The sequence below is a fragment of the Maylandia zebra genome, unplaced genomic scaffold, assembly GCF_041146795.1.
Source record: "Maylandia zebra isolate NMK-2024a unplaced genomic scaffold, Mzebra_GT3a scaffold02, whole genome shotgun sequence".
NCBI lineage: Eukaryota > Metazoa > Chordata > Actinopteri > Cichliformes > Cichlidae > Maylandia > Maylandia zebra.
This window is the reverse complement of record NW_027490032.1, coordinates 3,999,597-4,016,880: the sequence shown is the minus strand read 5'-3', so window position 1 is coordinate 4,016,880 and position 17,284 is coordinate 3,999,597. Positions and strand designations below refer to the sequence as shown.

Below are 17,284 nucleotides of genomic sequence, written 5' to 3'. Positions count from 1 at the left end.
TTCTCCCAATCCTCTGCTGTATCATCCATGTGCTCTCTGGCAAACTTCAGACGGGCCTGGACATGCACTGGCTTCAGCAGCGGAACACGTCTGGCACTGCGGGATTTGATTCCCTGCTGTTGTAGTGTGTTACTGATGGTGACCTTTGTTACTTTGGTCCCAGCTCTCTGCAGGTCATTCACCAGGTCCCCCCGTGTGGTTCTGGGATCTTTGCTCACCGTTCTCATGATCATTTTGACCCCACAGGATGAGATCTTGCGTGGAGCCCCAGATCGAGGGAGATTATCAGTGGTCTTGTATGTCTTCCATTTTCTGATGATTGCTCCCACAGTTGATTTTTTCACACCAAGCTGCTTGCCTATTGTAGATTCACTCTTCCCAGTCTGGTGCAGGTCTACAATACTTTTCCTGGTGTCCTTCGAAAGCTCTTTGGTCTTGGCCATGGCGGAGTTTGGAGTCTGACTGTTTGAGGCTGTGGACAGGTGTCTTTTATACAGATGATGAGTTCAAACAGGTGCCATTCATACAGGTAACGAGTGGGGGACAGAAAAGCTTCTTACAGAAGACGTTACAGGTCTGTGAGAGCCAGAGATTTTCCTTGTTTGAGGTGACCAAATACTTATTTTCCACCCTGATTTACGAATAAATTCTTTACAAATCCTACCGTGTGAATTCGTGGATTTTTTTTTCACATTCTGTCTCTCACAGTTGACGTGTACCTCTGGTGCAAATTACTGACCTTTGTCATCATTTTAAGTGGGGGAACTTGCACAATCGGTGGCTGACTAAATACTTTTTTGCCCCACTGTATGTTGTTTGGATCTCGACATATCAGAATGCGTTCTGTTCACACTCAGATATATATATATATATATATATATATATATATATATATATATATATATATATATATATATATATATATATATTTTTTTTTTTTTTTTTTTTTTTTTTTTTTTTTTTTTTCCAGATTCAATCTGAGCAATTCAAATTTAACTTATTCAAATTCAGTTTTTGCAAGTTTGACTCTCATCATCCCACTGGAGCACAAACTGGGTGTCATCAGGACGCTACAACACAGAGTGAACACCATTCCCACTGACACAGCAGCCAGGGAAGCAGAAGAACAGCACAACAAGAAGGCACTGAGTAAATGTGGTTATCCTAGCTGGACTTTTGTCAAAGCTGGAAAGGTGCCTAAAGAAATCTCAATTCGATCCAGGAGAGAAGGACAACCGCCTGCTCAGCGAAAACCTGTAGTGATCCCATATGTGTCAGGAGTATCGGAACAATTGAGACAATATTTTTCTAAACACAAAATTGGTCCACCCCAATGATCAGAGTAAACAGAGTAACATAGTGTACGCTGTTAAGTGCCAGGAGGATTGCCAGGATTTATACATCAGGGAAACCAAACAATCTCTGGGTAAGATGATGGCACAACACAGAAGAGCTACCTCGTCAGGCCAGGACTCTGAAGTCTATTTACGCTTACAGCCCAGTGGACTCTCTTTAGATTAATCATTAACCTGCAGTAGGTTTCTGCTCCGACTCTAACACCTTGAACAAACCTAGAGAACAAACATAATGTGGGCGTAGGCTTCAGCACTGTGAACATTAAACACTTCACACCATAAAAGAGTCTCAAGTTCTAACGTACCGGACAAAGATCAGCTTCCATATTCTGATATGACTTTAGATTAATAACTAACCTGTAGCCGGTTTCTGCGCCAACTCCAACTCCCTGTATAAATTCTGGTGGCTGTGACAGCTGCTAGTAGAAGAGTTTGTTTTTAGGAGGTGGAGATGTTCTTAGAAGGAGTGCGTAATCAGCTCTTTGTGTAGACGCTAAAAGCTTTGAGCTTAAAACTCTCTGCTCATCACTAATGTTCAGGCTTCATGTGGACATGAATCAAAGTGAAAGCAGAGAAACTGGAATGAATCAGGTGTTGTAGAAGATGGGGAAACAGGTTGGAGAGAGGATGCTGGTCCTTCTTTGAGCCTGACATCAAACATATCATGTTGTTCACGTGCTGTCAGTGTGACACAAATAAACCATAGGAACAAAGATGCTCAAAAGTTATTTGCAAAGAAAGTAAGAAAATGAGTGAAATCAGTCCAAAGTAACAGAGCGAAGAGCAGCAGATGAAGCACAAAGAGCTCCTCCCTCATAGAGGCAGACTTGTCTCAGTGTGTGGGCTCATGTTTCATTTGTAAAGCTTCAATAAACTGGAGGAGAAAAAGGTGTGCTCCCTATGGAGCACAACTTATGGTCCATTCATTGTTTTGACACAAAGAGAGAAAATGTAAGGGAACAGTCACAGCACTTTGAATAGCTTGACTTAACAAAAAAATCAGCTGGTAAAACAAATATATGAAAATGCTTGTTGTACAGTTGAGTTGGCGTAATAGAAAAAGAAGCAGGAGGTTTAGCTGGCAGAGGTTTTTAAATAAGAATCATTGAATTGAAACAAAGAGCTTGATTAGTGTGAAAGGTAACTCTAATCCCATTAGAGCTGTCATAAAGATGGAGTTTCTCCAAGCATTAGGAACTAATGTCTGAACAAAAATTATCCATGATTGATTCTATATTAGTGTTTCTGTATACAAGATCTTAGTGTCCAACACAAAAGGCGGAAGCTGGACACTCACACCATGTGAATGCCGCTGTTACACTGTCAACACACCACTGGCATGTTTTAGTCACTTCACCACAACTCATATCAGGACAGACTGTCAGAGGTTCACTGCCAAAATTACAGCATGAAAAAAACAGACATAGAAAAAATACAAGAAAATAAGCAAGTCTGTGCAATATTTGTGTAAGACACATTTGTAGCATATGAACACACACTGTGAGAAACTAACCAAGTTTATTTCATATTAAAATGACAAACATAAATAAAAGAACTGATCCATAAAAGCCGATATTCATTATTTAGCTCATCGATTCAGCACAGTGGACAAACTCTTTAACCAAACAATGTGATACAGAACATATGCGATGCTTTGCTGTTTATTAGACAAGCCACAGGCAATACGATCTCTCAATACAATCATATTCTGGTTAGAACTGCATTCAAAACTATTGATCCAATATTTTCAGATTACATGGCTGAAACATTTTCAAATGATAAGCTTCCAACAATGAGTGAAACAGTGAAAGCATGTGGAGAGTTTGGAAAATTCCCATTAAGAAAGAGAAATCAAATATTTGGATTCATTTTAATGAGCTCAGACTTGTTAAAAATGCAGAGGAGCTGGTTGTGTAACTTCAGAGAAACATAACATACTGGTATTGACTGTGAAGCATAGAGTGGAAAAATACAGAAAAAAACAACATGTGGATCCTAGAATAATGGTAGCTTCTATCTTTAAAGGAAGAGGAAGAGGTTTACATGGAGTCATTTAGAACAGTTTAAAACATCAACTGATTGAATTTGTGAATCTGTACAGACTAAACCATCAGTTGAACAGTCAGTGTGTTTCTCTAACGGGAGGACACTCTTTACACTCAACTCAGTGCAGAGTCACTGACGAACCAGGCCAAAACCCCAATCCAGGATAAAGAGTTTCAGTAAATGTGGTGTTGAAGGTGTGGAGGTGGATCAGAGTGTCAGAGGAGACTCTGTAGAAGGACAGTGTGCCAGCCGGATAGTCCACATACACTGCTACTCTGTTAGAGACAGAGGAGGAGGAGGAGGAGGAGGAGGAGAGGGGTGTTTTTCTGTTATTGTAACAGATAGAATAAGGTCCATCATCAGTGCAGTACAGACTCCAGGACTGATCATTCCATCCAAACACACAGTCACCACCTCCTTTCCTTCTGATTCTTCTGTAACTCACTGATACATAAACGTCTCCTCTCCACTCGACCTCCCAGTAACAGCGACCAGTCAGATCATTTTTACACAGCAGCTGAGGACAAATATCAAATCTGTCTGGATGATCGGGATATGACTGAATCTCCATAATCCATGTCACCTTCCTGTTGTTGTCAGACAGTTTGAGGTTTGTGTGTACTGTGTTTGTGTCGATTGTGAGTTGACAGGAATCTGATGGAGAGAACAAACACAATCCAGCTGCAGTTATTGATCCATCATCTGTTCATTGATTGACACTTTGATGATGACTCTTGACATCGGAGATGTGAATCAATGATGTGACAGGTTGAAGATGGTTGAATATGTGCTGCTTTTTTTTCATGAATCACATTAAAAACACACTTACACTTCCTCAGACCTGGTCTCAACCATCGGACTCCAGCAGGCTCCACCCTGAAAGGAGGAGGAGGGTCAGACCAACACTCTTTCAGCATGAACACATGGACATTACATGGCTGTCATACACATACTGTTAGACACTGATAAAGGAAAAGTCCAACATTTTCACAAATACACTTCAATCCATCTGTCAGTACACCACTGAATTGAATGAAATATGACTGATTCAAACTGTGACCTTCATTATTTTTATATTCCTCTTCTGTTTAGCTTTAAAGGACACCGCCCTGCCTTTGCTGCCAACTGTTTTTTTCTCCTCTTGGTGTTTGTGTGGTTACTGCACATGACGTCTGACTTCTGAGTGAGTCCAGCATTCCGATGCAGCATAACGCAGTGCACAAGAGACAGTATACAAGGTTAACAGCAGGAAGGACACAAACTGTGTCACATGCTGTTAATTGCCACAGATTAATAGAGATTAACATCATAAATTCATTGTGTAAACTTATTGCAAATTAAAGGACAAAAGACAGAAATAAAATATGTTTGAAAACCTCAATATAATTATGAATTAAAACCACTAAATGTGTTATTTTAGCTGTTAAAATTGTATATAGAAACACAACAAAAGAACTTGAGCTGAACTCATGTAACCATGGTAACGCTTTTCCTCAGATGAAGCTTACAGCCAATGATGGTTAAGGAGCTGAGTCGTGTGAATATTATCTGATTTTTTTTAATCTCCTTTCTCTCATCTTCTCTCTCTGTCTCTTTGTGTGACAGGCCATAGTCTCGCCCCCTCACGGCTATCTAAAAGCAAGCTAACATTACTATGCTAATGTTACTGCTGTGGAAAAAAAATTACTCTCAGTTTAATTGTATGTCACGATCCTATGGTCTCAAATGTGGTCATAAATATTTTGTACTTGTAAATCAGGATTTGTATGTGTAAAAAGAATTTGTGTGTGCTTAAAAAAGATTTGTGTGAAACTCTGCACTCAAGTTTCAAGTTACAAGTATGAATTTTGACCCAATTTTTCCTTTTGCGCATTACATGCCGGATACTAGTGGCAAAATAATCAAAGCAATGCATCAAATGCAAGCATTTGCAGCACCGCAAAACGTTTATTCTCCGGTTCCAATATCTTCTTGCTTTTTCTTTGCCCCCCAAAAAGGATATGTACAAAACGAAGGAGAACAATGCCGGACAGACTTGACAGACTTGATGAAAAGTCAAAGAAAAGATACGAGAAAAAAAAATCAAAGGAGTGAAAGGGTCAGACCCTTACGAGCACACAGAGTGGGCAAAAGACGTTAGCGTGCTGCCCAACTTTCACCACGCTCATATTTATACGGTTCTTGGAGTGAGTGCATACACTCATGAAGTTTTTAGTAACTTCAGGTCACTGCAACAAGCCCAGGTACAGTTTACCGACGGATGGGTACAGGACCTTGAAATGCACGGTGTAGAACAAAAGACCATCGTACGAACAAAGGTAAGTTTACCAGTCTCACAAATCGTCTTCATAAATACACATTCGTTAACCGTTTATTAATAGGACCTTTGAGCTCAACGGTAATTAATTAGTAGTGGAAATAATTTCTGGAACGCATTTCAGAAATGTAGCAGTGACAATATTGTACGCTGTAATCGTACTGGGCAATTAGTGATACAAAAAAAGTTTTATCCTGTGAATAAAAGTATATGTTTTTGTCAATGTACCATGGTAATAACAGAAGCGAAATGCAATATTGTGTCAGGACAATTCACTATTTATGCACAATAAACAAAGGAGCATAGCGCGACAATTTCTGTTCAGCGCCAGACTTGCTTGTAACCTATATCACCAATTATGTTATGAAAAATGGCGTATTAACTACTACAAAACACTGACCTTTGTGGGAATGCTTGGAGCAGACAAACATGTGAGCTGGAGTGTTCTGGGATGTTATATTTGGTCTTCGAATGGCTGCAATCTAGGCCATCCATCGGCTCTTTGTTACTTCGGAAACATGGCTTGAACAATTTCTCAGAGATCAGCAAGTCATGATCCACTGTGTCGAATGCAGCAGTCATGTCCAGTAAGATAAGCACTGCATATTTACCACAGTGTATCGCTACCAGAATGTTGTTCATAACTTTTATGAGGGCTGTCTCCATACTGTGAAATGGCTTAAAGCCAGACTGAAAGATTTCATACAATTTAAACTCATTCAAATTGTCCATCAACTGAGTATAGACAATCATTTCCAGGATCTTACTGAGAACGGGAAGCTTAGAGATGGGTCTAGAATTTGACATGACTGAACTCTCCAAGCCTGGTTTCTTAAGTAAGGGATGTATAACTACATGCTTAAACTCACTGGGTACTTGACCAGACAAAAGACTGGTATTTATAATGTTCAGAATGTGTTGTCCAATGGCGCAAAATACCTTTTTGTGAAAGCGGGGAGGAACAACTTAATTCAGAGAACCACGTGGTTTAGCTTTTAACATAAGTTTCTCTAAATCAGGAAGAGGAATTGGTAGAAATTGGTAGAAAAGCAGAAGACTTGAGCAGGACACATGCATGGCGGGATCAGCAATAGATAGAGTCGGAGGTCTTAAGCTAGCAACCTGGTCCACAAAAAAAAATAATTAACTTATTGCACATCACCTCTGTAGACTGCAAAAGAACATGGACTTCTATATTAAGTACAGAATTTATAGTGTTATACAAAACACGTGGGTTATGGAAATTGGCAGCAGTAAGTTGAGAAAAATAGAAATGCTTGGCAGCCTTTACTGCTCTCTGATAAACTTCCCAGCTAGTCTTAAGAGCTTCCAGAGAGACATACAGCCTGTCCTTTTTCCACCATCTTTCACATCTCCTACATTCTTTTCTTATGGCTCGGGTTGAATCAGTTAGCCAAGGACTAGCCTTGGGCTTGCACTGTCTGAATCTTAACCTTTTAAGACCTACCATAGAACCAAGACCGCCAGAGTTTATATTATATTTTTACATGCTGTAGTGCCATTTTTGGGAGCATTTCAAGTTGCTATACATCAACACAACCATTACGGCCTAAATTTTAATAATATGTATGCATTAAGTGCATAGTAATTACATAAATTGCAAAAAAGTGCAATAAACTACAAAAAAATTGAAAATAGTTTCCCACCAGAGGAAATTTATTTTGAGTGTCTTCATAGTTTTTGGAGAAGCTCAAGGGGCTAACGTTAATATTTATTGAAATATATTTATTCCTCCAGATATAAGAATGAATCTTTTCTTATGGACTCAAAAACTGAATATGGAACAAGCAAAGCTTAATAAACAGGAAGTGAAGGGCACAGGAAATGTTTCCAGCTCTTCCTTCTCTATCAGACATTCTCTCCATACCTGAGAGTGTCCGGTGTCCAGCCTGGATCCTTCAGTCCAGCCAACAACAGCTTCATTCCTGAGGCTCCTGGATGATTGTAGCTCAGTTCCAGCGCTCTCAGATGGGAGGGGTTGGAGCTCAGAGCTAAGGCCAGAGAAGTACAGCCTTCCTCTGTGATCAGACAGCCTGACAGACTGCAGACACACAAAACAACAATTCATTTGTCAACAATGATTTTCTGTGTGTCACATATAATAACATCTATCCATTTACATTTACAACAGTCATCTCAAGCTGTTCAACAATGTAAGGTAACACCCTACAACATTAGAGAGAAACCTCCAACCATCAGACAATCCACTGTGAGCAGCACTTGGTGATGGTGGGAAGGAGGGATTCATTTTTACAGAAAAAGCCTACCAGTGCTCCCCCTGGAGCCCAAACAGGCTCCAGCATGACTAAGGGGTGGTTCAGGGTCACCTGATCCAGCTCTAACTATAACCTTTATCCAACAGAAAAAAATAAACTTCTGTAATGCTATGCGTGTAATCTCATTGAAATGGGTTATAAGACGACCTATGGACTATTTGACACATTCTAATAGAATTCTGCTGGGGTATAGAGGGTTAAGACATTTCTCCTCCTGACGTTTTAAATCAAAATTTCGAGAGTCTGTATTATTAAACACTTTCAGTAATGCGCAATAGACACCTAAAAATGCAATTAGAACATTTCTTCATAAACATTAAATATGGACACAAAATAATATCCTGACCTGAGGGTTTTCAGCGTACAGTGTGGAATCTTCAAACCAAGAGATACATGCTTTGCTCCTGAATCCTTCAGGTCATTGTTACTCAGGTCCAGCACTCTCAGACTAAAGGACTGGTAGCTGAGTACAGAGGATAGAACTTCACAACTCCTCTCTGAGATGTTACAGTGACTTAGTCTGAAAAATGAGACAGACAATAGGTGTACTTGGAGTGCAATGACAAATTTATTACATTTAGCAATTTAAGCCTGGTTTGTTTTCTCTTTTAAAGAATCGTTGATTGTTTACAAAGATACACTGACAAGGATTCTTTTGAGAAGAGAAAGCAAACCAGGCTAAACCGGCTAATTGGTTAATTCTGTCAACTTATGAAAAACAAAATATCACTTGATCTGACCTCAGAGTTTCCAGTGTACATTGTGGACTCTTCAGTCCACCAGAAAGAAGCTTCACTGCTGAATCTTGCAGGTCAGAGTTACTCAGGTTCAGCTCTCTCAGACTACAGGAGTGGGAGTTGAGAACTGAGGACAGAGCTTCATAGCTCCTCTCTGAGACGTTACATAGACTCAAACTTAAAACAACAACAAAAAAAAAAAAAACCAACAAAAAACAAAACAAAAAACAAAACATGAATAATAAAACAAACACTGGAGTAAAAATCTGGAGTTGAATCAGGGCACAATGAAAAACTATGATATCACGCAATAAGTAATTTTCCTTTTTAAAAAAAATTATCCTTGTTGTCTTATCTTAAACAGGTTACAAATGTGACAATGTACTGTTATTTAGCAATAAAATAAATAATTTTTTTTGAAAAATTAAGTAATTGTATAAATTCATGTGAAACAACAACAACAACAACCAAATAATTAAAACTTTGATCTGACCTCAGAGTTTGCAGCATACACTCTGTCCTCCGCAGTCCAGCAGACAGAAGCTTAAAACAAGAATCCTGCAGTTTGCTGTTACTCAGGTCCAACTCTCTCAGACTACAGGACTGAGAGCCAAGAGCTTGGGACAGAGCTTTACAGCTTCTCTTTGAGAAGTTACAGCCACAAAGTCTAAAAAACAATTAGGTTTATGACCAAATTAAATCACTTTATATATTGAACTCATTCCAGAAAAACAAAAGTCATTGAGGATAACAATTCATGTTTCATTAAAAAACTGAATTTATTTATGGAAAACAAAATAGAAATATAACACTTAAGTAAAAACTATTAACCCTCTGGGGTTGATGGACGCGCTGCAGTGTCAAAATCACATGACCAATTTAAGACGACAAAGCTACAAGATGCAGTGACTCGGAGTCTCCGTTTCATCTTGGGTCGAAAGTGCGGACTTCAAACTATATACCCATTTTTGAATTGTGTCGATGGGCCATGTGAAACCAGAGTTATGATAAAAAAAATCACGTGATGTTGTTTTCTGAAGAAAACAGTGGTGTTTGCAACGGGAAGAAATGGTAAAAAAAGGCGTTTTCACAGACAGCGCTAGCGAGTGAAATAAAAAAAAGAAAAAACACCCCTTCCCCATAGGGCTTTGGAGTTGACGTCACGCCGCAATGCATTGTGGGAGCGCGGCACCATTTTCGGGGTCTACGAATCAAATCAAACACACTGTGTTGGAACGACGATTACAAGATGCTTAAAAGCAGCTCAATAGAGAATGGACTGTATAGAGACCGATTGCGTCCAGAGGCGAAGCAGCGGTACTTGCAGAAAATAGCGTGCATTGGAAATGTGGACCCGTATGAAATACGGCCGTGGAGTAGAAACCCTGAAGACCAACCGCTACTGACGTAGCCTGACATATTTTCGTACCTTGTCTGTGGAGTCAGCGCGTACAAGTCGTCATTCAAACAAAGGTAAGTCAGCTCGAGTACTGCGAGTGAAACGCGTTTGATTTCCCTGCAAACATTCACATTAGTGCAGCATAAATTCATTCATCAGGGGAAATTACAGTGAGAACATGTGGAGGCTGTTAGAGGGATAACATAGTGAGTTCAGTGCATTGATGTGACATTGTCCTGAAGGATTTAGTTATTCTCTATGGTTAAAGAAATTGCACAAATTAATTCACATTTATTATAAATAATTCTAATTATACATCTTGCTTCCATATTTGTATCCTGTGTCACTAAAAATACATTTTATTTTAGTTTTATACTTTGATTAATGACCTGCAGAATCTCCTTATCATATTAAGTGATTCATAATTGTCACTTTATGCTTTCTCCATCTCTAAAGTGATGACATCCTTGCATTACATGGTTGCAGGCTTCGAGGCATCTTTTAACATCACTATTCATGAAGGGCTTCTGATTGGGAACCACACAGACACATTTTACCAGTGTTACATTTCACACACGAAAGTTGATTTGGACAGAACAGCCTCTTTGTGAACATTCAGGTCCTCAATACGGACCTATAAGGATCTGTTGCAAATAACTAGGTGCCACATACCACTGTACACCATCAGTGATCTAATGCTATCTATCTTGACAGGTGACGGCTGTTTTAAAGGCAAAAGGGAGACCAGTACAATAGGGCTTTGGAGTTGACGTCACGCCGCAATGTATTGTGTGAGCGTGGCGCCATTTTCCAGGTCCACAAATCAAAACAAACACACTCTGTTGGAACGACGATGACAAGAAACATGCTTAAAAGCAGCTCAAAAGAAAACGGACGGTATAGAGACTGATTGCGTCCAGAGGCGAAGCAGCGGTAGTTGAAAAAAATAGAGTGCATCGCAAATGTGGACCCATAAGAAATACAGCAGTGGAGTAAAGACCAGACGACTTACTGCCACTTTCCTACCCCGATATCTTCACGTATCTTGTTAACCCTAACCCTCACTTTCGGATGTGAATTAGCGAATTGTTACACAGCACGTATGTCTGCACAGTCACTCAATTCTATGTTTGTTTACAATTTCTACAACCTCTGAGAGCCCCAACGATAATATTATTAAGCTATAGAGAGTGATATGAACATATATTGAACTTACCGGAGCAAAAATGTCTGGAGCACCAACAGATATCTGGAGATGGAAGCGAACTGGATATCAGCTCGTCTCACAGCTGCTATCCAGACTAGACGCCTTCTTTTGGTAACATCCGATACATGAGCTGCCTCATGTTGCTTCCAGGTGGTGAAAGAATGAAAAGATAAACCATTTTCAACCTTATTCCCTTGCCGATCATGCGACCTAAGATTACAACCGACCGCACAGCAAGTACGAACCATGGCTGTGTGCCTTCGCTCCTTTTTCGCTTGCGCTTTCTTTGGACAAGGAAAATGGCGCATCAGGCCAAAATCCTTTCCACGCCCACCCCTGTGACATCACGCTCCAAAGCCCTATATTAGGCAGGTGCTCTTAATGTTATGGCTGTGTATATACCATTCAGAAACTGTCGACAGTTGTATTTTGCAATGTGATTTTTTTTTTAAACTAGGAAATACATACATATTTTAACTAGACAATAATGAGATATTTTTATTGATGTATTGGTCTGAAATTACTGTCCTGTTTAATGATTAACTATTGATTATCACATTTCTTAAACTATCTTTACAAGTTAGTGAGATTTTTATATTCAAGCGTTTTTTCTGATTTCTGTTTTTTCAGTTAAACAAAGTTCTGTGCATTCCAGTTCTTAATATGTTTAAGGCATGTAATGGCCCTAGACTAGCATGGACTACATGTTGGAACTGAGAAGGAGATATGATTAAATATCATGAATATAAGGTCGAAAGTAGATATTAGGATTCCTGACCATTTGAGCCAAAGGAAGCATGAACAGAGAGAACATGGCAATCCCTATCTAGAATATCTACAAGTACCTAAAAGAATCAACTTTTACAGGTGTGCAGTCAACCAGTGTAGTGCTGTGCCACTGATACCTGTATGATGCAGCACTGAGATCAAGGAGGACATGGATGGCACAGTCCTCAGAGTCAACTGAGAGGAGTAGATCTTTGTACACTTTTAGGAGGTCAGATTATGTGATGTAGTTGGAAAATGACTTTTTCCAAGACATGAAGGAAAGGAAAGGAAACAGAAGCATAGCGATGATTAACAGCTCAAGCTCAAGGCCAGCATCAAAGAGACAGGACAGAAAGCTGGAGATCAAGGTGGAACTCCTCCAGTGGCCAGTTAGATGGCCAGCAGTGGAAGTGACATCTCCCAGAGATGTAGCCCATCTGAATCCCAGCATATTTGCCAGCAGTGGCCTTAGGCTTGAAATTCAGCCAGCTCTAGTGCAGGATCCAAAGATTCAGGAATGGTCAGCTTGGGAATGGGACACTTGGGCTCAGGAATTTGACCACAGAGGCTAAATTCCAGGTCAGGATTTGGCTGCACAGCTCTTGCACCACAAAATGCTGAGTCTTGTATTCAATTTCTAAAGTAGCTCAGGGCAGCACAGAACTCAGAGCCTCGGATTTGACTGGCTAAGTCAGAGAACACATGGTGTAGCTAGCTTGGGTTCAGGGAGAGGAGGTTTGGTGTTAGGTAACTCAGAATAGGAGACATATTTTCTTCAGGTTGTCAGCTCAGACAAAGGGAGAAGAGACTTCAAGGTAGCTAGCAGTATCTTTAAAGACTCAAGGGAGAACACTGACAGAGCAGGCTCTGGTAAGCTGCCAGTTTAAACAAATTGGCACAGGTACTGAGGAAACAGGAAAAGACACGGTCCTGTCATCCATCACCCCCAGAGCAGGACAAGGCCTGATATTGACCAACACAGGTGTGAGGAGAGGAGTGGCATCCATTGAAGGCTAGACGGCTAAGGAAGTATGGACAAAGTTGGAAGACTGGGGCAGTAAAGACTTCCTGGAAATCATTCCCCGAAAAGCAAATACAGCAAATCAGCTGTGTCCGTACATCAGGGTCCTGCACAAAGTGGTGAGATAAAATCAGTAGTCTTCTGCCTCATATTCCATTGCATAAATGGAAGCCTCTGCTGGACCCATACTGGTCTTGGTATTCCAGAATCTATCAAGGTTTACAGAATGTGTGTGTAGGAGACAGACTGACCAAAACAAACATTAGAAAAAAGGAAAATCAAGGTATTTATTGAAAAATAAAAGGCCAAAAAATAATAAAAATCTCCAATCAAATCCAATGATGAAAAGAGAGGAACATGAATTAGTTTGCGAGAACCTGTAGACCCTAGATGATTACACCAGTTTTCTCGATTATAACATGTAAAAGGTGAAGACTTATCATGAGCTTAGCAGTGCACTGATAGAGAGCAATTTGTTGAGAATCTCTGAAGACTAAGTTTGAGCACAAAAAAACAACAGCAGAGTAGCAAAACATAAATCTATTTGCCTTTTATATGAATCATTATATACCAGCTAGCCCAACTTCAGTAACCCTACAAACGTCACTGCTGTTTAGTTTTCTGTCTTCATTTATAATAATAATAATAATAATAGATCGGGGCCCTCAAAGCACTGTACAATTCCACTATTCATTCACTCTCACATTCACACACTGGTGGAGGCAAGCTACAGTTGTAGCCACAGCTGCCCTGGGGCAGACTGACAGAAGCGAGGCTGCCATATCGCGCCATCGGCCCCTCTGGCCATCACCAGTAGGTGGTAGGTGAAGTGTCTTGCCCAAGGACACAACGACCGAGACTGTCGGAGCCGGGGCTCAAACCGGCAACCTTCCGGTTACAAGACGAACTGCCAACTCTTTGAGCCACGATCGCATACATACCATTTTGCTGTCAGAAGCGATAGCAGAGCTGTATGTTTAAATTTTTGCTGTGGGGGTGTTAAAAGAAAATTGTATATAGTGTGATCAGCTTCATGAAATGTGTTCTTTTGTTGATCACTAAGCAAATGTCTACGTGACTTTTGACATGAACTCATGTGTGACAAACAACTAACAGCTTCCTCTTTTATAAGAACATGCAGACTTAGAAAAGGGGAACCTCAGCTCTGAGTTCTTAGAATAACTTTGTTATCTAAGCTGCCGGATTTTTGTCTCCACGACCCTCCTTCATAGTTCATGCACGTCAAAGCTCAGTTTGCTCTCCGTGGCGTTTCAGCCGACGACATGAAATACCATCATGTGATGACCTTGCTGCATCCACTGTCCACCCGCTGTGCAATGACTCTCTCCCGGGATCTCGAGGGAAATATACCGCTCTGCAGGCGTTACTCCCTCTCCCGCAGAGCGGGCTGAGAAACTCCTCTCTCTCTCAAGCTCATGGAGAGCATGTTGTCCTTGTTAGGAATGGATGACGGTGGATTCCTCTTCACCTACGTCTTCCTCCTCCAACTCTACGCTGCAGGCCGAAGGATTACTGCTCACTCGCAGAAGAAGCAGATCACATTCTCCAGGCTACGAGGAGCTTCGTCATTCAGGCGATAGTTCCCGACTCATCTCCCATGCCCCCACCGATTCTCCCGGGGACATCAGACTTATCAATGGTGGCTGGGATCGTGGCACCACGAAAAGGGGCTTTGTTTTTAGCAACACCACCATGCCGCCTTTGCAGTTTTAAGGCCCAGGGAAATGAGCCTGCCAGCGCTCTGCAGCGGCCACAACCGCTTCTGATAAGGAAAGGCTTCTCTTCATAGAGGACTCACGCTCAGGGAGACATTTTCTGGTCAACTCCGGCTCCCAGAAGAGCCTTGGGAACTCTCATGTTGTTTTTGCATACCTCCACAATGTTATATTATTTAATCTTAAAAAAGATTTGACATTTCCAGCATATAACCAGAGAGAGCCAGAGAGTACCACAGTTTGAGAATCACTGCACTATAGAGTGTGACTGTATGGTACCTAATATTTCAGAAACACTGGCAATTTCTGTTGCTACATATAAAAGAAAAGTGTCATATACTTCTGTCTCATATCAAACTTTCAGTTTTTTCACATGCCAGTACCCATTGCACTGTTTATGATTTTAAACTCTGCAGACGTTCTTTTTGTTAAATAGAATAAACATTTTAAAAAAGAACAAATGATTAGATATTTACTTACAGAGCTTTGTTGGAAGCTTTGACCACTGGCAGTAGCCTCAGAAGAGCCTCTTCTGAAGCAGAGTATTTCTTCAGATCAAACACATCCAGATCTTTTTCTGATGACAGTAAGATGAAGACCAGAGCTGACCACTCAGCGGGAGACCAGTATTTGGAGAGACTTCCTGATCTAAGGGACTGTTGGATCTCCTCCACTAGAGAACAATCATTCAGTTCATTCAGACAGTGGAGCAGATTGATGCTTTTCTCTGCAGACAGATTCTCATTAAGCTTCTTCTTGATGTACTGGACTGTTTCCTGATTGGTCTGTGAGCTACTTCCTGTCTGTGTCAGCAGACCTCGTAGTAGAGTCTTATTGGTCTGCAGTGAAAGACCCATGAAGAAGCGGAGGAACAAGTCCAGATGTCCATTTGCACTCTGTAAAGCCTTGTTCACAGCACTCTGGTAGAAGTATTTCACTGCCAATTCTTTTGTTTCAGACTTCTGGGAGGTTGTTTGTTTCTCTTCCAGCAGATTGAGTCCAGAGTGTATGAAAGTCAGATGGACATAAAGAGCAGCCAGAAACTCCTGAACACTCAGATGGATGAAGCAGTACACCTTGTCCTGGTACAGTCCTTTCTCCTCTTTAAAGATCTGTGTGAACATTCCTGAGTTCACCGAGGCTGCTCTGATATCGATGTCACAGTCTGTCAGGTCTGATTCATAGAAGATCAGGTTTCCTTTCTGCAGCTGATCAAAAGCCAGTTTCCCCAGAGACTCAATCATCTTCCTGCTCTCTGGACTCCAGTGTGGATCTGTCTCAGCTCCTCCATCATACTTGACCTTCTTCACTTTGGCCTGAACCACCAGGAAGTGGATGTACATCTCAGTCAGGGTCTTGGGCAGCTGTCCTCCCTCTCTGGTTTTCAGCACATCCTCCAGAACTGTAGCAGTGATCCAGCAAAAGACTGGGATGTGGCACATGATGTGGAGGCTTTGCGATGCCTTGATGCAGGAGATGATCCTGGTGGCCTGCTCCTCATCTCTGAATCTCTTCCTGAAGTACTCCTCCTTCTGTGGGTCAGTAAACCCTCTGACATCTGTCACCATGTCAACAAACTCAGATGGAATCTGATTGGCTGCTGCAGGTCGTGTGGTTATCCAGAGGTGAGCAGAGGGAAGCAGTTTCCCCCTGATGAGGTTTATCAGCAGCACATCCACTGAGGTGGACTTTCTAGGGTCAGTTAGGATTGTGGTTTTGGAGAAGTCCAGTGGAAGTCGACACTCATCCAGACCATCAAAGATGAACACAATCTGAAAATCTTCAAAGCTGCAGATCCCAGCTTCTTTGATTTCAATAAAGAAGTGATGAACAAGTTCCACCAAGCTGAACTTTTCCTCTTTCAGCACATTCAGCTCTCTGAAAGTGAATGGAAATACGAATTGGATGTCCTGGTTGGCTTTGTCTTCAGCCCAGTCGAGGGTGTATTTCTGTGTTAAGACTGTTTTCCCAATGCCAGCAACTCCCTTTGTCAGCACTCTTCTGATTGATTTATTTCTTCCAGGTGAGGCTTTAAAGATGTCTTCTTGTCTGATTGTTGTTTTTGGTCTGGCTGGTTTCCTGGATGCTGTTTCAATCTGTCTGACCTCATGTTCATCATTAACCTCAGCAGTCCCTCCCTCTGTGATGTAGAGCTCTGTGTAGATATGATTCAGAATGTTCGGGTTTCCTGCTTTAGCGATCCCCTCAAACACACACTGGAACTTCTTCTTCAGAGTCGATTTATGTTTACGATGACAAACAGCAGAGGGATGTTCTAAATAACAATAATAAAAAAAATAGACCTTCAACAATCAGATTTTACAAAATGGTGATGACAAATTCTGACCCACTGAGAAATTACTAAACACACTGGTCCATCGGTTGAGACAAAAGTGTCCCA

General features: G+C 41.0%; 1 protein-coding gene across 1 annotated transcript in view; it reads right to left on the bottom strand.

The window, feature by feature from the left end:
* Nucleotides 1–2,856: 2,856 nt before the first annotated feature.
* LOC101474305 (protein NLRC3) overlaps nucleotides 2,857–17,284 on the bottom strand; it is a 29,819-nt gene continuing 15,391 nt past the window's right edge. The window contains exons 6-12 of the mRNA XM_024800697.2: nucleotides 15,364–17,158; nucleotides 9,246–9,419; nucleotides 8,756–8,929; nucleotides 8,362–8,535; nucleotides 7,607–7,780; nucleotides 4,231–4,277; nucleotides 2,857–4,055 (exon numbers count right to left, since the gene is read on the bottom strand). Of these exons, the coding sequence (XP_024656465.2) occupies nucleotides 3,520–4,055; nucleotides 4,231–4,277; nucleotides 7,607–7,780; nucleotides 8,362–8,535; nucleotides 8,756–8,929; nucleotides 9,246–9,419; nucleotides 15,364–17,158 (3,074 nt within the window). The 3' untranslated portion in view covers nucleotides 2,857–3,519. The remainder of the gene's footprint in view (nucleotides 4,056–4,230; nucleotides 4,278–7,606; nucleotides 7,781–8,361; nucleotides 8,536–8,755; nucleotides 8,930–9,245; nucleotides 9,420–15,363; nucleotides 17,159–17,284) is intronic.